The 21,755-nt window shown below is 41.2% G+C and overlaps 1 protein-coding gene across 3 annotated transcripts in view; it reads left to right on the plus strand.

Annotated features, from left to right (window-relative positions):
- Nucleotides 1-19,327, plus strand: part of CDKL1 (cyclin dependent kinase like 1) — a 53,492-nt gene extending 34,165 nt beyond the window's left edge. Inside the window, exons 4-9 of one of the 3 annotated variants that reach the window (XM_008139072.3) lie at nucleotides 813-903; nucleotides 9,116-9,316; nucleotides 11,491-11,573; nucleotides 15,171-15,227; nucleotides 16,772-16,963; nucleotides 18,869-19,327. In XM_008139072.3, the coding sequence (XP_008137294.2) occupies nucleotides 813-903; nucleotides 9,116-9,316; nucleotides 11,491-11,573; nucleotides 15,171-15,227; nucleotides 16,772-16,963; nucleotides 18,869-18,976 (732 nt within the window). In that variant the 3' untranslated portion in view covers nucleotides 18,977-19,327. The remainder of the gene's footprint in view (nucleotides 1-812; nucleotides 904-9,115; nucleotides 9,317-11,490; nucleotides 11,574-15,170; nucleotides 15,228-16,771; nucleotides 16,964-18,868) is intronic. The other 2 variants (XM_008139073.3, XM_054716081.1) reach the window with 2 other exon arrangements.
- Nucleotides 19,328-21,755: the final 2,428 nt, after the last annotated feature.

Here is a 21,755-nt window from a genome sequence, read left to right on the forward strand (position 1 = left end):
GTTTTTATGTGATTGCTAATGAAATCATTGTTTTGTTCTTTGCCAAGAAAAGTATTTAATAAGAAAATCATGTGAAGATTCTTAAGCATCCTTCGAACAGCTCCCTGTTAAACCATGTCAGCTGTGGTTTGGAAACCACAGGTGATTTGAGTCTAAACTGTGGGGTGGATGCAGCTCCGAGAACGCTTGTGTGTGGGACGGAGCTGACATCTAGCGACTCTCTGCAGAGGGTGAGCGCTGCCCACTCTTGTTTATCTTGTCAGGACAAATGTCAGAGCTGGAAGGGAGGTCTCGCAGGAGGCTCGTGGTTCCGCCCTTCTCTTCCCCCGCTTATCTCGGCAGGCCCAGCGCTCGTCCTGTTTACCAGGCGGACTGTGTTCTGTTCTGTTAAACAGCTGAACTATGAATCCTGCTAATGTACCAACTTGCGGCTCCAGCAAAGCCCTGTCCAAGCTTTTCAGCGTTTCCCTTTCACGGAGGGTTGCCAGGTTACATACATGACAAATACTACATAAGACATACTTATACTAAAAAAAAGTTTAACTACAATTTAAAGTTACCTGGGTGCCTTTGTGGTACCTTTGGGACCTTCAGGAATTTAGGATGATTCAGACTATGATAGGTATGGTACTAGATTTATTTCATGCTTATGTTTTGCCCATTTTGGTTATTTTTCAACCTATTATCCAAAAGGCCAGTGAGAAGTTCAAACAATTTCTCAATTATTTTTGCTCATTATTCATGTGTTTTATTGATCCCACATAGTATAGTTGCTCTTTAGTAATCTGTTTTGGTTCGATTTTTGTGACTAGTGCATACATAGAGATGTGAAGCCAGAAAATATCCTCATCACAAAACATTCAGTGATTAAGCTGTGTGACTTTGGATTTGCTCGACTTTTGAGTGAGTATTGAAGTTTCTCTTAAGTATAAATGATGGAAAGATTCTTTATATAATAAATGATCTAAATGCTATCGAAAGCCAGTTCTTATATATAGTAAGTATCCTATCTAATAAAAGAGTAATATGCAAATTTTTTTTTAATATTTTTATTGAGGTATTATATGTGTACATATCTTACTATTACCCCCCCACCCCACACCCACACATGCCCTCCCCCCCCAGAGTTTTGCGTCCATTGTTTATGCTTATATGCATGCATACAAGTCCTTCGTTTGATTGCATAACTCCCCCACCTTTCCCAAACTTTCCCCCTGTAATTTGAAAGTCTGTTTGATGCTTTACTGTCTCTGTATCTATCTTTTTGTTCACCACTTTATAATGTTCTTTACTATCCCTAAATGAGTGAGATCATGTGGTATTTTTCTTTCATTGACTGGCTTATTTCACTTAGCATAATGTTCTCCAATTCCATCCAGGTTGCTGCAAATGATGAGAATTCCTTCTTTTTTATGGCAGCATAGTATTCCATTGTGTAGATGTACCACAGTTTTCCGATCCAGTCATCTGCTGATGGGCACCTATGCTGTTTCCAAATCTTAGCTATTGTAAATTGTGCTGCTATGAACATAGTGGTGCATATATCCTTTCTGATTGGTGTTTCTAGTTTCTTCGGATATATTCCCAGGAGTGGGATTACTGGGTCAAATGGGAGTTCCATTTTCAGTTTTTTGAGGAAACTCCATACTGTTCTCCACAGTGGCTGCACCAGTCTGCATTCCCACCAACAGTGCACGAGGGTTCCTTTTTCTCCGCATCCTCACCAACACTTGTTGTTTGTTGATTTGTTGATGATAGCCATTCTGACAGGTGTGAGATGGTACCTCATTGTTGTTTTGATTTGCATCTCTCGGATAATAAGTGACTTTGAACATGTTTTCATGTGTCTCTTGGCCTTCCTTCTGTCTTCTTTTGAAAATATTCTGTTTAGGTCTGTTGCCCATTTTTTTATTGGATCATTTATCTTCCTCTTATTAAGTTGCATAAGCTGCCTGTAGATGTTGGAGATTAAACCTTTATCAGTGATAGCATTTGCAAATATGTTTTCCCATGCAGTGGGCTTTCTTGTTGTTTTGTTGATGGTTTCTTTTGCTGTAAAAAAGCTTTTTATTTTGATGTAGTCCCATTTGTTAATTTTCTCTTTAGCTTCCATTGCCCTAGGGGCAGTGTCAGTGAAGAAGTTCTTGTGGCATATGTCTGAGATTTTGTTGCCTGTGGATTCCTCTAGTATTTTTATGGTTTCCCGTCTTATGTTTAAGTCCTGTATCCATTTTGAGTTTATTTTTGTGTATGGTGTAAGTTGGTGATCTAGTTTCATTTTTTTGCATGTATCTGTCCAGTTTTCCCAACACCATTTATTGAAGAGACTGTCTTGACTCCATTGTATGTTCATGCCTCCTTTGTCAAATATTAATTGAGCATAGTGGTTTGGGTCGATATCTGGGTTCTCTATTCTGTTCCATTGATCAATATATCTGTTCTTGTGCCAGTACCAGGCTGTTTTGAGAACAGTGGCTTTGTAATACAGCTTGAAATCTGGTATTGAGATCCCACCTACTTTATTCTTCTTTCTGAGGATTGCTGAGGCTAGTCGGGGTTTTTTTTTATTCCAGATGAATTTTTGGAGAGTTCTTTCTAGGTCTGTGAAATATGCTGTTGGTATTTTGATGGGGAGTGCATTGAATCTGTAGATTGCTTTGGGTAGTATGGACATTTTAATGATGTTGATTCTACCAATCCAGGAACATGGTATGTTCTTCCATCTGTTTACATCTTCCTCTATCTCTTTTTTCAGTGTCCTGTAGTTTTCTGCGTATAGGTCTTTTACCTCCTTAGTTAAGTTTATTCCTAGGTATCTTAATTTTTTTGGTGCGATGGTAAATGGGATTGCTTTTTTAGTCTCTCTTTCAGTAAGTTCATTATTGGTGTATAGAAAAGCCATAGATTTCTTGGCATTAATTTTGTATCCCGCTACATTGCCAAATTCATTTATTAAGTCTATTAGTTTTTTGATGGAATCTTTTGGGTTTTTTATGTACAATATCATGTCATCTGCAAATAAGGACAGCTTCACTTCTTCTTTTCCAATTTGGATGCCTCTTATTTCTTCTTCTTGCCTAATTGCGATAGCTAATACTTCCAGTACTATGTCAAACAGGAGTGGTGAGAGTGGGCATCCCTGTCTTGTTCCTGTTCTTAGGGGAAATGGTTTTAGTTTTTGCCCATTGAGTATGATGTTTGCTGTGGGTTTATCATAAATAGCTTTTATTATGTTGGGGTATGAGCCTTCTATTCCCACCTTGTTGAGAGTTTTTATCAAGAAAGGGTGTTGGATTTTGTCAAATGCTTTTTCTGCATCTATTGATATGACTATGTGATTTTTATCTCTCAATTTGTTTATGTGATGTATCACGTTTATTGATTTGCGGATATTGTACCATCCTTGCATTCCTGGAATAAATCCTACTTGGTCATGGTGTATGATCTTTCTGATGTACTGCTGGAGCCGATTTGCTAGAATTTTGTTGAGGATTTTGGCATCAATGTTCATGAGGGATATTGGCCTGTAATTCTCTTTCATTGAGTTGTCTTTATCTGGTTTTGGTATTAGGGTGATGCTGGCTTCATAGAAGGAGCCTGGAAGTGTTCCTTCCTCTTGAATTTTTTGGAATAGTCTGAGGAGGATAGGTTTTAGTTCTTCCTTGAAAGTTTGATAAAACTCTCCTGTGAAGCCATCTGGCCCCGGGCTTTTGTTTGCCGGAAGCTTTTTGATGACTGCTTCAATTTCTTCCATAGTTACTGGCATGTTGAGCTGTTTAGAATCTTCCTGATTGAGTTTTGGAAGGTTGTATTTTTCTAGGAATATGTCGATTTCCTCTAGGTTGTCCAGTTTGTTGGAATAGAGTTGTTCGTAGTATTTTGTAACAATCCTTTGTATTTCATCGGGATCTGTTGTTATTTCACCTCTTTCATTTCTGATTTTGTTTACTTGGGTCCTCTCTCTTTGCTTCTTGGTGAGCCTGGCTAGAGGTCCATCAATCTTGTTTATCCTTTCAAAGAACCAGCTCTTGGTTTTGTTGATCTTTTGTATTGTTTCTTTGGTCTCTATGTCGTTTATCTCCGCTCTGATCTTTATTATTTCTTTCCTTCTGCTTACACTGGGCTTATCTTGTTGCTCTCTCTCTAACTCTTTGAGTTGTTGGGTTAGGTAATTTATTACCATTGTTTCTTGTTTTTTGCAGTAGGCTTGTAGAGCTATGAACTTCCCTCTCAGGACTGCTTTCGCTGTGTCCCATAGATTTTGGATTGTTGTGTTTTCATTGTCGTTTGTTGCCATGATGTTTTTTATTTCTTCCTTGATGTCTTTGGTAACCCAGTCATGGTTTAATAGCATGCTGTTTAGTCTCCAAGTGTTTGATTTCTTTGGGTTGTTTTTATTGTAGTTGATTTCCAGTTTTATGCCACTGTGATCTGAGAAGATACTTGATATGATTTCTATCTTCTTGAATTTGGAGAGACTTTGCCTATGTCCTAACATATGGTCTATCTTTGAAAATGACCCATGTGCACTTGAGAAGAATGTATATTCTGTGGCTTTGGGGTGAAATGTTCTGAAGATGTCAATTAATTCCATCTGTTCTAGTGAGTCATTTAGGATTGATGTTTCTTTGCTGATTTTTTGTTTAGAGGATTTGTCCAATGGTGATAGTGGGGTATTGAAGTCTCCTACTATGATTGTATTACTGTCAATCTCTCCTTTGATATCTTCCAGGAGTTTTTTAATGTATCTTGGTGCTCCTGTATTGGGTGCATATATGTTTACCAGAGTTATTTCTTCTTGTTGGATTTCTCCCTTTAGTATTATGAAGTGGCCTTCATTATCTCTTGTTATGTCCTTCACTTTGAGATCTAATTTGTCAGATATAAGTATTGCAACCCCAGCTTTTTTTTCATTTCCATTTGCCTGGAAAACCTTTTTCCATCCCTTTACTCTCAGTCTGTATGCATCCTTTTTTTTGAGGTGGGTTTCCTGTAGACAGCAGATATCTGGGTTTTGTTTTCTTATCCAGTCTGTTACCCTGTGTCTTTTGATTGGGGCATTCAATCCATTTACATTTAAAGTTATTATTGATAGGTACTTATTTGACGCCATTTTTATTCTATACCCCTGTGTACCTTCTTTGCTTCCTATTTCTTTCTTTCTTTCTTTTTTTTTTTTTTTTACAGCAGACCCTTTAGCATTTCTTTCATTGCTGGTTTGGTGGTGATAAACTCCCTTAGTCCTTTTTTGTCTGTGAAGCTCCTGATTTCACCTTCAATTTTGAATGATAGCCTTGCTGGGTACAGTATTCTTGGATTTAGACCCTTCCTTTGCATGACTTGGTATATTTCATTCCATTCCCTTCTGGCCTGATGAGTTTCTGTTGAGAAATCAGTTGCTAGTCTGATGGGGGTTCCTTTGTATGTAACTGTCTGTCTCTCTCTGGCCGCTTGTAAGATTCTTACTTTGTCGTTGGTGTTTGCCAACTTAACTATAATGTGCCTTGGCGTCGGTCTTTTGGGGTTCATTTTGCTTGGAACTCTGTGAGCTTCTTGGATTTGTGTGGGTTTTTTCTTCCCTATATCAGGGAAGTTTTCTGTTATTATTTCTTCAAACAGGTTTTCTATTCCTTGCTCAGTTTCCTTTCCTTCTGGCACCCCTATTATCCTGATGTTGTTTTGTTTTGTATTGTCCCGAAGTTCCCTTACGCTCTCCTCAATCTTTCTAATTTTTGTTTCTAGAAGCTGTTGTAATTGGGTATTTTTTTCCATCTTGTCTTCTAGCTCACTTATGCGGTCCTCTGCTTCATCTAGTCTACTCTTGATGCTTTCTATTGAGTTCTTTACAGCAGCGATGTCATTTTTCATTTCTTCTTGGTTCTTCTTCATTTCTTCTTGGTTCTTACTCATATTGTCGAATTTGTCTTCCATCCTTTTCAGCCACTTTATGACCATTTCTCTGAATTCTTTCTCTGATAGGTTGTTTGCCTCTAAATCGTTTACTTCCTTTTCTGGTGATGCCTGCTTCTCTTTCCTGTGGGGGCTGTTTCTTTGTCTCCTCATGGTCTCTCTTCTCCGGATGTCTGGTTATATAGATTTCTCTCTCTGGCGTTGATTTAAAGGTATAAAATACAACACAACCAGGCACAACAGACAAGGCACTGAACAGAATTGTATTCACGATATTAATAACCTCCAATAAAGGTAACCACCAGAGAAAGACAAATTAGGGAATAGGAGTGGAAGAGGGAGAGTAAAAAGAAAGAACAACAACGAAAAAAGAAAAAAAACAAAAAAACAAAGAGTGTGAATCTGAACTTGGGAAAAGAGCAGAAAGAAAGAAAAGAAAAAGAAATAACAGAAAAGAAAAAGAAAAGAAAAAAAAAGTAAGAGAGACAAGAATGATACTAAGAGAGAAAAGGGGAACAAACTATATATATATGGGGAGTAAACTCCACTAGAACAACCACTATTCCCAGCAAATTCCAGCAACACGAGCCTGGAGATTAATACAAACTGCAACAGCAGCTAATATCAAGTGAGGCAAGGGAAAACAAAAGTAAAAAACAAACAAAAACAAAGCAAACAAAAGAACCAACCAAACCAACAAAAAAAATAATCAAAACAATCTCATAAAAAAGCATAAAAATTCAATCTAATCAACATTCAAGCAAACAACAACAAAAGGCCCGAGAGAAAAATAATTTTTTTAAGGTAGCGTAGAGAGAGGTTTGTATGGATTTGGAGCAGGGGGTTGGGAATTAGATATATAAGTAGGGTGAAGTTTTAGCAGGGAGTAAACTGAAAAAGTAGGGAAAATCTAAAGCCAGAAAGGGTTAAGATAAACTGGGGACCAAAAGGGGAAAGTTTAGGAGGAGAGTGATGGCATAATGTTAGCTTTGAGATAGGGTAAAGCGATTGTAAGGGAAAGATGCAAATCGAATGTAGGACACTAATCCAAAAATAAAAGAAAGAGAAAATCAAATGACATTAAAAAAAAAAAAAGTAAAATAATAGTAATAATAATGCTGATTGAAAATAAAAATGTAATAATTAAAAAGGTGAAAATCGAGTGAGGAAAAAGAAAAAAAATTAGTTTCTTAAGTAAAAGATGCAAAAAATGAAAATAAAAAAATATGAGAATAAAAAATTTAAAAAATTTAAAAAAGAATTGAAAATTAAAAAATAGGAAGACTAAAATGTGCAGTAGCGGCTGTCATTCACTTTCTCTATTATTCTGTTTGGTACGCCTTTTTCCCAGTCTGGGCGGTATTTCAGTTCAGCTTCATTCCAGGGCTCCTCAGTGTTGGAAGCCAGTCCTGCTTTTTAAGCCAGCCGTGTCTTAATTTCTCGTATTTATTTTTTATTACACCAGAGACACTTAGCGTTTCAGCCCCTGGGTGGCAGTGTTTCTGAATTGACTTCCGGGCCTCTCTAGCTCTTTTTTTTTTTTTTCCCCCTCTATGGCACTCACTACCGGTTTGTGGAGGTGTGCGCCTCAGAGCTTGTGGAGGTGTGCGCCTCAGAGCTGCCTCTCTGATGGTCACACGCAGCTCTGGTCCCCAGGTTCCGAAAAAACACCTTCCCCCTGCAGTCTTTCAGGGTTTCCACCTGGGTTTTTCTATGTGTTGGGCTTAGCAATCAGAGTCGGAAAGAGCCCAAGTGTGCGGACCGTGGGTCTGTGCGCCAGACCAAGGAGCCTGCACTCCTTTGAAAACTCCTAGTCTGACCCTCCTCGTCAGATTAAAATGAGTTGCTTTCAAGAGGTCACTTCTGTTAGCAGCTCAGAAGACCCCCCTCCTCATTCACGGATCACGGCAGTTCCAACTGCCGCCGACTTTTCTAGGCATAGACCTCCCGGCTCCTGCAGGTCCTGCGGCTGCCGCGCTTCCCTCACCCAGCGCCTCCCTCACCCACCGCGGGGATCAGAAACCGCAGCTTATTTCAGACGAAATCTGACCTTTCCGTGGTGCAGTGAAGAGTTTCTTTGAATCCGAATGTTTGCGCCGATAGGGGACCGGTGGTCTGGTCTATAGTTAAGTCTTGATTGTTGCTGGTGCCACCAGGAGGGCTCTCTTTGTCTATAGAGGAAGAGTTGCTGTGCAGGAGACTCTTCTATGGGCCGGGTCTTGGTGCAGCAAGGCTTTGGCGCTCACTCAGTAATATGCAAATTAACTATCACTCCAGAACAAAGATGGTGGCACCCATAGTCACAAGATGGCGACGCCCAGTCCCCTCAGCCCTGACGCTGGAGTGTTTGGGCCTGTCAGCCTGACCAGGGGTCGAGGGGACCAAGCGGTGAGGCAGGATCCACCCACTCCAGCAGTGGATCCAGCCTCGCTGCTCCACAGCCTCTGGAGTGTCTGGGCCTGAGGGGGCAAATCCAGCCTCACTGCTCAGCCGCTGCTGCTGGAGTGTTTGGGCCTGTCGGCCCGGCCCAGGGTGGCGGATTTGCTGTTTTCATATGATGTTTTTGTTATTTTTATATCATGTCTTTGTTGTTCTTATATCATTTTGTTATTGTTTATTTATTAATAAATTCATATATTATTTTCACATACATTGTACTCATTTCCTTTCATCTCTCATACTTCCATTATAGAGAAAGGGCAAATAGCAATATTAACATATTTCCTCTAATTAATTTCCTTTTAATGTGCACGAATTTCGTGCACTGGACCCCTAGTATATATATATAAGAACTTACGATAAATTACAATTATGTAATTACTGAAAATAGGTAGACACATACAGTAGTTTAAAAATATATGCTATAGCCTGGCTATATAGTACTTTTCAGAAGTACTATTTTAGAAGAGTGGGTTTCAACTTTGGCTGCAGGTTAGAATCACATGGGGAATTATAACTATAAAAACTATACTGATTCCCCCACCCAGGAATTGTGGTTTAATTGGACTGGGGTGGGGCCCAAGCATCAGTAATTTTAAAAGTCCTATATTCCAAGTGATTTTAATGTGCAAGTAGTATTGAGGACCCACTGGTTTAGAAAAGCCTCATGATGGGGCGCAGCTGGATGTCTCAGGTCTTCCCCCTCCCGGTTTTGATTCCATGTTCGCACTGTTCTCTCTGTTTCCCATGTCCCCTCGCTGACCAGCTGGACCAAGTGACTACTACACAGACTACGTGGCTACCAGGTGGTACCGCTCCCCGGAGCTGTTGGTGGGGGACATGCAGTACGGCCCCCCGGTAGATGTTTGGGCAATTGGCTGTGTCTTTGCTGAGCTGCTGTCAGGGGTGCCTCTGTGGCCAGGAAAATCCGATGTGGATCAGCTCTATCTGATCAGGAAAACCTTGGGTAAGTGGTGTCTCTGTCCTACCTTTTGGGCAACTGAATAGTTTTACTCACATCAGTGCAGGGCAGAGCCAAGTTCCTAGTCTGACCTAATGCCCTTTATAGTTACGAAGGGAGGGACACTCCCACCGCCTCCTGTAAGTGACTCCATTAAAGGTGTCCCATTTGTTTTAATAAAAAGAATCCACAGTTTTGAGTGTGTACTATTGTCCAAAAAGACATGATTGTCTCTTTGGCATAGTTTGGATCAAGTTAAACTCTGAATGATGATCATAGCAACAATAAAAGCATACATTCCAATAAGGGCTGAGCAGTGTACAGGATGCTGATGTATTTCGTCTCGTTTATGATGATGTGGTCATTCATTCGTTGGTTGTCCTGACTCCAGCCTGCCAGGCTTGTTTGGATTACGCAGAGAAAGAGTCTCACCCTTCCAGGTGTCAGGAAGAGAGTTGTTCATCTAATGCCCCTTTGCTTGTCTTGCTGTCCCACCCCTGCCTTTCTTTCTACTCATGGGGTGGAGGGGGCGAGGGGAGGAGACGAGAGAGGAGAGAGACAGGTGAAAAGACCTATATCGGTGATTGTCCTCTTCAGAAGTCAGGAGTTCAGCTACTCCCCTGAGAACCCACTTGCCCTCTTCTAAACTCTGGTAGCACCCGCTGTCACCATGCGTTTACTCCCCAAATATACTGTAAGCTGCCTGAGGGTGAGATGGTATCTTTCATTTCTGTCTGTCCACCAGCGATTACTGTCTACATAGTATTTGCTGATGGCTCTTTCTGATGACACAGAAGAGACTGGGAGCCCTTCCGGGAGCACTCAGCCTTCCTTGCTGTGTTTCTCCTGGTGATTTTAGGGCACCCTCTCCATGCCTCCCCCCAGCTCTGATGGAAGAAGGTTATTAAGGTCCAGGCACTGCTCTCATGATGAAGACCACTGAGGTCTGGGGCAAGGCATTAGAGGGTATATTTTGGCTGCTCCTGTCGAAAACGGGGTGGGGCAGCAGCTTTGGGGTTTGAGTGAGAGGTAAAGTTCCAAACCAAACTGGTGAAATTAGACAACTTGCTACCGTGTGGTAGGAACTTCAGCCCAGCCCAATAGTTTCTGGAGCCCTGGTTTGGAGGGTTTATGTTCACTCTGCTCTAGGAGGTAGGTCTGAGTGTGCCTCAGGGGCGCCCTGCTCTGAATATCTCCTTGTGTTCTCTGAGCGAAATTCCTTTTGAGATTCTATCCCTAGAATTTTCCTGAGGACAGTTTTATCTGATTTGTCTGAAATGTGGGTAGAGTGGGCCTTACATAATTCCCAGAATACAGACATGCCCCTTTCGTTTAATTGCTTCATATCGTAAATACTTCTAAACAGCAGAGAAAATGAGATTTTCAGGTGATGGCTACTTGGTGAAACAAGAAAAGGTGGTTCCAGCCGAAACCGGTTTGGCTCAGTGGATAGAGTGTCGGCCTGGAGACTGAAAGGTCCCAGGTTCGATTCCGGTCAAGGGCATGTACCTTGGTTGCGGGCACATCCCCAGTAGGGGGTGTGCAAGAGGGAGCTGATCGATGTTTCTCTATCATCGATGTTTCTAACTCTCTATCCCTCTCTCTTCCTTTCTGTAAAAAATCAATAAAATATATTAAAAAAAAGAAAAAGAAAAGGTGGTTCCAGTTTATAAATGTCTTCCTTCCAGCTAGATCCTCGGTGACCCCCCTCCCTCCCTTCCTTCTCCCTTTCCTTCCTCAGATGTTTACTGAGTGCTTGCTATGTGTCAGGCACTGTTCTGTTAGGCCAATACACTTTTGTCTTAACCCATCAGGATTCAGTTAACATGATTTTGATTTGTAGTTATTGCACTTTTGCTATTAAAAAGGGGGGTGCTATTTGATGTGTGTGTGTGTGTGTGTGTGTGTCCTTCTGAGTTGTTTGGTTTGAGGAGCAAGAACCTTGTAGCCTTCTATTCCTGTGTGTGCTTCCTCTGTGCCTAACACAGCGCTTGCCGCACTGCAGGTCTCCGTACAGGTTGTTGAGGTTGCCTCAAGGCCTCTCCCTCCCTCTGACTGGGAGAGCAGACTGCAGACTTCAGAGGTGTAAGCACAGACAGACACAGCACCAGGGAGAGAAACCACAGATCAGTGCTTGCTAACCCTTCTCATTTTATCTTCCTCTTTCTTCTTGTCCAAAGGAGATCTCATTCCTAGGCACCAGCAGGTATTTAGCACTAATCAGTACTTCAGTGGGGTGAAAATTCCAGACCCTGAAGATATGGTGAGTGACCCATTTTGGAAAGAATTCTGCATGTCAGGGCTGAATGTCAGCCCCATGGCCTAGTCTGCCCTGGAAGGTCAGTCTAAGAGTAAAAAAGAAATTGGGGAAAATTGGCCATCAGTTCTAATTTAGAGTAAGCTGCTGATAGCAGAGGCGAGAGAGCATGATGGACAGGAATGCAGAGTGCCTGCCCTGACCTCACCTGTCTTTTGTCATTTTCAGCAGTTGAAGGTAGGTAACTCAGAGCCAATCAACGTTTAGACAATGACTCATCCAGGAAAATCCCACATTGTCCTAATGCCCTGCTCTACTGAACTTGCATGGCCAGCCTCACTCCAGTGCCTGTCCTCTATGACCAATGTGGGGGAATGCACTCATTCTAAAAAAAACTGAAAAATTAAAAATGTGCATACTCTTAGTCCACTTTCAAGAATTTATTCCAATGAAATCATTAGACAAATACATAAAGACATAGCATTCTTTAATAGAAATAATTTCCTTTAGTGTCCCATCAGTATGGGACTAAATAATTTATGTAATATAGCCTTATAATAGAAATACCACATAGCCAATAAAAATAGATTTTATGTATTCACTTGAAAAAAGTTCATATATGGAAAAAAATGGTTATGAAACAGTATATATAATTTGACATAATTTTAATAGGTATTTAATACACAATACATGTATTTATATCCTATCTAATAAAGAGGGAATATGCTAATTGACCATCACACCCTCACAAAGATGGCAGTGCCCACAGCCAATAAGGAGGGAATATGCTAATTGACTGCCCCACCCTCAAAGATGTCGCCCCCATAACCACAAGAGGGCGGTGCCCAGTCCCCTCAGCCCCACTGGGGTAGCAGGCATGCAGCACCACTGGGCCTGCCCCCAGGTGGGTCCAGCCATTCTGCACACCTGCCTCCAGAGTCCCCCAGTCCCCTCAGCCCCCAAGCTGCCCAGGGCCGGCCCGAGGTGCAGGCAAGCCTCAGATGGCGGCTGCCCAGCTGCCCAGGGCTATCTGAGGCTCAGGTAACCAGGGCTGGCCGAGGCTTGTGCTGCTGGCAGTGGCAGCAGCAGAGGTGTGATTGGGGCATTGCCTTCCCCTGATCGCCAGTTTACCTCCCATCCCTGAGGGCTCCCGGACTGTGAGAGGGGGCAGGCCGGGCTGAGGGACACTCCCCCCTCCAGTGCATGAATTTTCATGCACCGGGCCTCTAGTATAAGTATAAAAAATCTGACAACCTTTGGAAAATCATGCAAAGCTTTTTACATTTGTGAAATAAATGGCTGCAAGGATATATACGAAAATATTAACAGCATATATCTCTCTGTGGTGGGTTATGGTTTTATATATTTTTTTATGTTCTCTAATGAGCCTGTATGATCATCAAAAACATTTCAGAGCGCAATGAAGGTTTCTGAAATCCTGAGTTTCTACTGTCAAAGCAAGTACTTTCCAATGGAAACTAACCCTCAGGTGCTCAGTTTCCACCTGGAAGTTTCATCAAGTTCCACTTGAGCTTTGTTCCCTCAGCCCCTTGGCCTGTCTCACAGCGAGGGCTTCCTTTTCCCACTCCCGCAGCCACCAGCAAGAGGAAAAGTGGGTCGTGCTGGGAGCACGCTGGGACAGAGGCAGGAATGTCACCTGCCATATGGGAGGTGACCCAGCCGGCTCCCGGGTGACCTGGACATTCCCAGTTCCACACTAAATATCCCTTAGTGGTTTCCTGTTCCCTGTCCACCGGTGAAGCCTCAGAAACAACCCGGTTTTATAAATGTAAAAGGCTTCCGTGGTTTCCCAGAGGTTGTCCTGCAGGGGATTTCCTGTTGACAGAAACACAGGAAGAAGCAGCAGAGGGGACGTGCCGGTTCCACATCTGTGCCTGAGTCCCTCTGCTGGGCAGTCACCCTGCTGGGGGAGGCCTGCTGCTCCTGGGGCCGGGAAAACGGACCAAGCAGGCAGGATGGGCCCATCATGTCCCAGCCAACCGGCCGGTGGCCGCCCAGGCACTGCTGCTGAGACAGCAGGGCTCAGTGTCTGCAATGCCAGGTCCATCCCTGGCCGTGCTCAGATTCAACACACAGAAAGAGCAAGAGAACTATGTAAGCCAGCAGCTTTCAACCTTGTTCATCTCATGGCACATATAAACCAATTGCTAAAATTCTGTGCACACCAAAAAATATATTTTTGCCAACCTGACCAAAAAAAAAAAAAAAATAGGTGTAATTTTGATTCATTCACACCAGGCAGCTATTGTGTTGGTTGTTGTCATTTTTTAATTTGATAACCTAAGGCCATGGTCGGCAAACTGTGGCTCGCGAGCCACATGCGGCTCTTTGGCCCCTTGAGTGTGGCTCTTCCACAAGATACCACGGCCTGGGCGAGTCTATTTTGAAGAAGTGGCATTCGAAGAAGTTTAAGTTTAAAAAATTGGGCTCTCAAAAGAAATTTCAATCGTTGTCCTGTTGATATTTGCCTCTGTTGACTAATGAGTTTGCCGACCACTGACCTAAGGGAAAAGAGGTCAGGTATTGCATGTTTTAAAAATTCTTTCAGCACACGGTTGAAAATTGTTGATTTAAGCTGGGGGGATGGTGGCTTTAGGATTTTTTTCTCCATGTATTATAGGGAATTCCAAATCTGAGGCTCGTGTCTCTTATCCGTGATTAGTAAGTGCACACTCAGGACTTGGCTGTTGTTGGCCGGTTCCCTGTCCAAAAGAACACGGTGCTTGCGGCACCAGGGAGTGTTTCATCGAGGAGCCTGGCCACACGGCCGCCTTGTTACACTCAGCACAGCTGGCCATCTGTTTTACTCAGATGGCTGGCTCTTTTTTTTCTCAGCACCCGTCTCTGATTAGCCTCTTTGTCAGTGGCATCTCTCTTTAACTGGCCTGTCTGTCTGTCTGACATTAGGCATCCCTCCCACTTTATCCTGTTTGTTATTTCTCATTGACTCCAGCATGTGACTGGTCTTACACGGCCAAGGAGAGTTTGATGAATATTTGCTTGGGAGACAGTTTAAACAACGGGATGATCAGGGAGACAGCAGGCTCTTGTGGTAGGACACAGCAGTTTATTTCAGAAAACCAAGAAGCATCTGGTCCCCTGGGTAACAAAAAAATCTATTTGGAAGCTTCGTTTTTGTGAATGTCAATAAATGCAAATAATTGGGCCCCTTTATATAAAAGCCAGTATTGGTGCCAAAAAGTATTCCGAGGCAAGGCAAGGCAAGTTATATAAATTGAGGCAGAAGAAAAAGAAATAACAATTGCTTGGCAACTTTTTTTTTTCTTTCCTGGTGTTGTCTTCTCATAAGTTGCTACCTGCATCAGTTTTCCAGGAAGCAAGAAGAGTGGTTAGGAAGAAAACTGGAAAGGCAATTTGGAGGTGGGGAGAGAAGGAGCTTGTGAAACAGGCAAAGGGAGGTTGTTGCAGGTGACAGGTATGGTGGGCAGAGGGTGGAGGAGGCAAGGAAGGTGCCAGGAAGATGATTCTCTCACTCAAAAGAAATGCAGTCTGAGGTAACCTCCTATTTGAATACATGCTGCAAATAAAACCTCCCTTTTCTTTTCTTTTTTTTTTAAACAGGAACCACTTGAATTAAAATTTCCAAACATCTCTTATCCTGCCCTGGGGCTCTTGAAGGTAAAAGCATGGTTTCCAGCCAACCAGGAAGCACACAGCCTCTGTTCTCACTGGGGAATCCACAGATTGAAAAGTGTTTCTTTTAGAATTCTTCTCCTTTCAAAAGTATAAATATTTTCAGTTTTTAAAATGGGTCCTATTCTATTATAGTAATAACATCTGTAAGTGTTTTTCACTTTAAAGATTTTTTAAAATTGATTTTTAGAAGAGAGAGGGAGAGGGAGATATTCATCAGCTGCCTCCTGCATGCCCCATCCTGGGATGGAGCCCGAAATCCAGGCTTGTGCCCTAACTGGGAATTGAACCAGTCACCTTTCAGTATATGGGAAGGTGCCCAACCAACTGAGCCACACACCACTTTAAATAAACCCAACATTGTATTTGACTTCTAAATTTACACAAAATAGAAATTTCAGAGGAGTGGTACTTGTTTTTAAAAAGGATCCTTCAAAAAATGTTTAGCCATAGGATCCTTTTAAAGAGCCAACTCCCTAGTATACTTGAAGTAGATTTTGATTTTTAAAACTTTATATACATACACATTTTTAGAAATATGTCTTATGTGAATGAAGTGCCAATTAAAATATTTTCAAGTTACTGTCAATGTTCCATCCATTTCAAAAAGTATTTAATGCATTTATTGATGCATTTATAACATAATTTAAAACGTGAGACAGTTCATTGGGATATGGGGTCATGAGATTTAATCTATCCAATTATGAGCCCTATGGCCTACTTACTGGCAAAGCAAATAGTTAAGAATGTTGTAATATAAAGGGATGTATATTATGCCTCTGTCTCCATGAAGACACGTGTGCTTATAATGTATAGACTATTTCTGAAAGAACATACAAAAATATCTGATTTTAGAAGGGGGAATGGAAGAACTAGAGTAGTGGAAAGACTTTGCTGAATCTTTACGGCATTTTATTTTTACCACGTGTATGTAATATTTTTTAAATTAAAAACACACATCTAGTTGTTTTGTTTTTTTCTTTTGTTGATTTCAGAGAGGAAGGGAGAGGGGGAGAGAGAGAGAAACATCAATGATGAGAGAGAATCATTGATTGGCTGCCTCCTGCAGGCCCCCCACTGGGGATCGAACCCACAACTGGGCATGTGCCCTTGACCAGAAGAGAACCTGGGACCCTTCTGTTTGCAGGCCAACACTCTGCCCACTAAGCCAAACTGGCTAGGGCACCACATCTAGTTTTTACAAAGTACATGCAAGGGACTAAACAGGCTAAGTGGACCCTGTATCCTACTCCCTTGTGGCAGAGCACCAACTGCCTCAGAAGAGAACAAGGTGGAGAAATTATTTTTTGTTACTATTTCTAGAAAGTATTTATTATGTGGTTTCTCATTTAGGAATGATCATGGAAGGAACTAAAATCATGATTGGATGTTTTTCCCCCCTTACTTCCTCCCTCCCCGTCTTGTTCCCAACTGATTACTATAAGTTTGATCTTACAAAAGAGAAAGAAATGACATGAATAAGTTAGTATTATTTTTTTAAAGTAAGATGGAATGTTCTCTTCTTTCAGGGCTGTCTTCACATGAATCCTGCGGAGAGACTGACGTGTGAACAGCTGTTGCAGCACCCATATTTTGACAGCATCAGAGAAATAAGGGATTTGGCAAAGTATCATGACAAACCAACAAGGAAGACCCTGAGACAGAACCCAAAGCACCTGCCTGGGGTAAAAACGGGGCACTGCTTTACGGAAGCATCCAAGGTTACAGCTTCAAATGATTTCATACCTGCCACCTGGTGAAAGCGTCTGGGTCTAGATTTGAGGTGGCAATTGTGACTTGCAGCTCCAGCACCTGGTTCCAGCCCCAGGACACTGGTCACATGATTTCCCAACCAGGGCCCCAAGAGACAGCTCCTTCTCCTTTAATCCTAAAGGTGTCCTTGTCCTGCAGTTCCCAGCTGCCACACAGGGCCAGGGTGTTTGGCATGCATGAGCACAGGTCATAGCCGGGCGTCAGTCCAGTTTTGGAAAATGAAATCAGACTTATCCCAGGGAGCTCTGGGTCATCTTGTTTACCTTGAGTATTAATTGACATTCCAGGTTTATCCCAAAAAGGAAGTGTTCTCCGTCCTGATCCTTTATCGTCAGAGTTGGCTAGGGTAAATGCAGTGACCAGTGCCTTCAGTGATAGCAGCAGAACAGTGCATATAACCAAATAGCATCCAAACTGCACACTGGGAGCCCATGAAGAGTCGTGACTGGCGTAAAGTGGCAGAATGGCCTTACATTGCCTTGTCATAAGCCAAAAGCTGTAAAAATTTAGAATGGACCGTAGTTGGAACCACAAATAAGATGAGCTGGCTGCCCTAGTCACTTCCAGAACTGCCTAGATACCCCTTAAATTATCTTGCCTTGAACTTCCCCTTTGCAGCCTCCACTACAAGTGCTGAGTGATATCTGATGGTGTGTGTGAGGTTTGGAGGAGAAAAGAGTTGTACAGGCCATAAGGAACAGGTACCAAATGAACTCCAGGGCCCTAAGATAGACCAGAGTTTCAAAATTAAGAATGCTTTTATTTTATTTTTTTTCTCTATCATATGTGATCCAAATAGCAAAACAGACTGGAAATAGACTTTCTCCCCTTATATTGCTGTTTCTTTGTGTTCAAGAATAAAGGGTCTTGATGTAAATATTTTTACTTGAAAAAATATGGGAATACCACTAATTTGTATTACTTGTGAGTACTGAACAATTCAACTGTTTGATTTAAAAGTAATAAAAAGTACCTGCTTTTCAGCTATCTACGGCCATATAGTACAAAGATTAAGCCACTTGGATTCATGCACATTGAAAGGAAGTTAATTAGAAGGTGGCTGGTGAGGTGGGACTGGGTGAGACACAGGCCGGACATGCCCTGGAGCCAACCTCCCACGCTCCCTCCCTGGCCTGTCGGACGTGGGGTGACACTGTGGCTCAGAGGGTGTCTGTGAACAGGGTCCTTCTGGCAGGTGGGGTCCCTCAGCCTGGCCTGTGGAGATCGGGCCGAAACCGGCTCTCTGACATCCCCCGAGGGGTCCCAGATTGCCAGAGGGCAGTTCTGGGGTGATGCACCCTGGAAGCGCACCACAGCTCCTGTGTAGAGCATCTGACCCCTGGTGGTCAGTGTGCATCATCCCTACCTGCCGGTCGGATGGTCACTTAGCCTTTTATTTATACAGATACAAATAATATATGTGTGTTCTCCTTACTTTCACATGACATTTTCAGCATGAAGGGAGCAGTTCTTTTTAACCAAGGAGTAAGTGGGTAAATCGCCCAGATGCCCCGACTTCAGTTTTCTTTGCTATAAAACAAGGCATTGGCTTAAAAGGTTCCTAAGGTCCTGTGAATGTCTGCTTTTTCCCAATAATGTTAACATGTAAATTTTTCATTTTTACATTCTCTAAATTTTCTTTAATGTGCATGCTTTTCTTTTTAATATGAAATAAACCTCTAAAAAGAAAAGCAGAGACCAAATTTAAATATTTTGTCCTTTCTCAGGTTCTGTATTCTGTGCAGAAAAAAGTATTTCTGTGCTAAAGATTTTACTTATGTCTTTTGTGATGTGTTATCAACAATGAAAAAAGTGCATGGTGTTGAACCTAATTCTGTGTGTTATATTTTCAGTTTCAGAACCTACCTCAGCTGACTAGCAGCAGCATCCTCCCAGCTTTGGATAATAAGAAGTACTACTATAATACCAAGAAACTTAACTACCGTTTTCCAAACATTTAAGGAGCTTGGAGATTGATGACAAAAAAGAACTGATTAATAACCCCAAGAAAATAAAACATACATTTGATTGAAGACCATCACAATGTTGAGAAAACATAAGTAACTCACTGGAGGAAGCCACTTGGCAAGATGTGAAGGGAAATTCCAGAAGCAATCTTCCATGCTTGATGGTGGTGTCCCGAACAGAAAGGAAAAACTCATTTTGATTTCCATTTGTGTTTTTGTTGTATCTAAGTAGCTGGACTTATGGACAGACATATAAATAGTATCTACTGCCCATTCCTCTGGCAAAATTAGTCATGTAAAAAAGGTTTATGCTTCGATTGTACAATATGCAACAAGTGAAAAATGGAATACAAAATACCCAAATGTATTTCCTTGGATCCTATCTCCTGCTTTTTCAGATTGTTTCAACATCATATTTAAAAAGCTTTTGTTCTTGAAATCAAAATACTTAAAATCCCATTTACTGCTTGCTCTATCTCTTGGTTTTTAAAATTTAAACCATTTTTTTGGAATATTTAAGAGTTGTTCAAAATATTTTAAATCATGGATTATCCCAAAAGACTAACATATGCTTATGTATTTAGTGATATGTTTATAGATATTTTCCCCATGTACTTTTGTCTTTACCTTTAGTAAAGGATGCATCTTTGTCACTTTTTCAGGCAAGATGGATTTACTATATCCATCTACATTTGTTCACTCAATTCCCCTTGCTAACAATGGCATGAAGATTGGCAGCTGACCAAGGTGATCAAGGAGTAGAACGAAACCTACAGTCTTTGCAGGAACTATGCCTGCCAGCCTAAAAGCATTTAGAACATTCTCTCCAGCTCAGCCTCAGGCTTGGAGACAGATCTACAGGTAGGGTTATAGGGATCTGGGTTTTGGAAGAAATTGCTTATGAGCTTTTACTTGGGTCATGAAAGACATTAGGTTGTAAACCTAATATATATATACACACAGGGTGGGGCAAAAGTAGGTTTACAGTTGTTTGGATAGCAAACAATACAATAATAGTAATAACATATAAGAATAAACTCTGAGTTTCATGTATTCATAACTGTAAACCTACTTTTGCCCCACTCTGTGTGTGTGTGTGTGTGTGTGTGTGTGTGTGTGTGTACATTATGCTAACAACTAATAATAAAAATGTAGTCTAAGTGCTAGTCGGTGTGCTCAGTGGTTAGAGCGTTGGCCTGAGCATCGAAGGGTCTCAGGTTCCATTTCCGGTCAAGGGTACATACCTGGGTTGCAGATTGGATCCCTGGCCTGACCTGGTCGGGTGTGTGCAGGAGGCAACTAATTGATGTGTCTCTCTCACAGTAATGTGTCTCTCACACTTTCTCTCCCTTGCTCCCTTTCTTCCACTCGCTCTCTAAAAATCAATGGAAAAAATATCCTCAGGTGAGGATTAAAAAAAAAATGTATTACCGAGGATTCCTAGCTTTGCACAGTGATACTTAAAATGATGACAGAATTAGCTCTGATTTGGCCTACTGCTCCTATTCAAACAGCTTTTTCATCCTTGTCACCTGGACACAAGGGCAATATAAAATTGTTTCTTATAACTCAAAGCCATTTTTGGTTGATGTGATGCTCCTATACATAGCAGTTCTCAGCCATAGTTTTGAAAGTTGTATTTTACTGTATCTTTGAAACATTTCTTCTACACCCTCAGTTTACTGCTATGTTAATTTTCTTCATGACAGCATATGACCTTATTCACTTATAGCTAAGTAATCCATTAAATTCTGGCAACTGTTCAATCATTTTGGCTACCCAGCCAATTTAATGATATCCATAGTCTTCCTGATGTATGTAGCTTCTTGCCTAGAGTTGATAGTAAGCTGACTAATCCCAGTATTATCTAATTCTTGTTATGTAGCCTTGATTCAAAGGACAAAGAAGGATATCCAACTTCTGTGACTAGCTTACATTTGGTGTTTTTCTTCTTTTCCTTAACCCAAAACAATGCACTTGACAAGGCAGATGACTATAATTGCCTAATTAATCTAATAGTTTTACAGAAAACCACTCAGAATAGAAAAGTAGCTCCAGACTAAACTGTGGTGAATCAGTTGCCTCATCATACGGTAATCAAACAAATCTGAGACAGAAGTGCTTATTTTTTATGAGTTCTACTAAATGTCTGCTTATGTTTAACCATACCTGTAATCTTTTCTTAACATGGAATCACCAGTTTCACATGAAACTATTCTATATCCTTGTCTTTTTTGTAAATGTACTAATTTCTGATTTTTAAAAATGACAGTGGCAATTATATTAGTAAATAGTGTATCATTTATGGTATGTGCTATTTATATAAGCTAGTTTCTGAACACAATTAAAATTCATTTTTCTACCTGAATTCTGTATCATAGAAAGTGTTTATTTTGACATTACTTGCAAAGTTATATTCAAGCCAAATGTATAGAAATCCACAAACAAGTTGGCATATAACTAACAATAACTGAATCAGGGCCACTTTAAGCAGGTAAAATATTATCATTTACTTAATGATAATATTTAACATTGTTTTCTAGATATAAAATGAATTTTGTGCTTATCCTTCTTTATGATGTCCTTGAGCTCACAGGAAATGGTATCCAATGTATATGGGGAAATAAAAATCCATTTCTAATTGGCACGTTAAAATTTTGTTTATAGCAATTTTTTAATTTAAGCAAAAGGTGCTAGTCTTCATGTTTGTTTCCTCTATTCTAATGCAATCAGCAGAACTATTTGAATTCAGCCAAGTATGTATGTCTACTTA

Source organism: Eptesicus fuscus, chromosome 5 (genome assembly GCF_027574615.1).
Source record: "Eptesicus fuscus isolate TK198812 chromosome 5, DD_ASM_mEF_20220401, whole genome shotgun sequence".
NCBI lineage: Eukaryota > Metazoa > Chordata > Mammalia > Chiroptera > Vespertilionidae > Eptesicus > Eptesicus fuscus.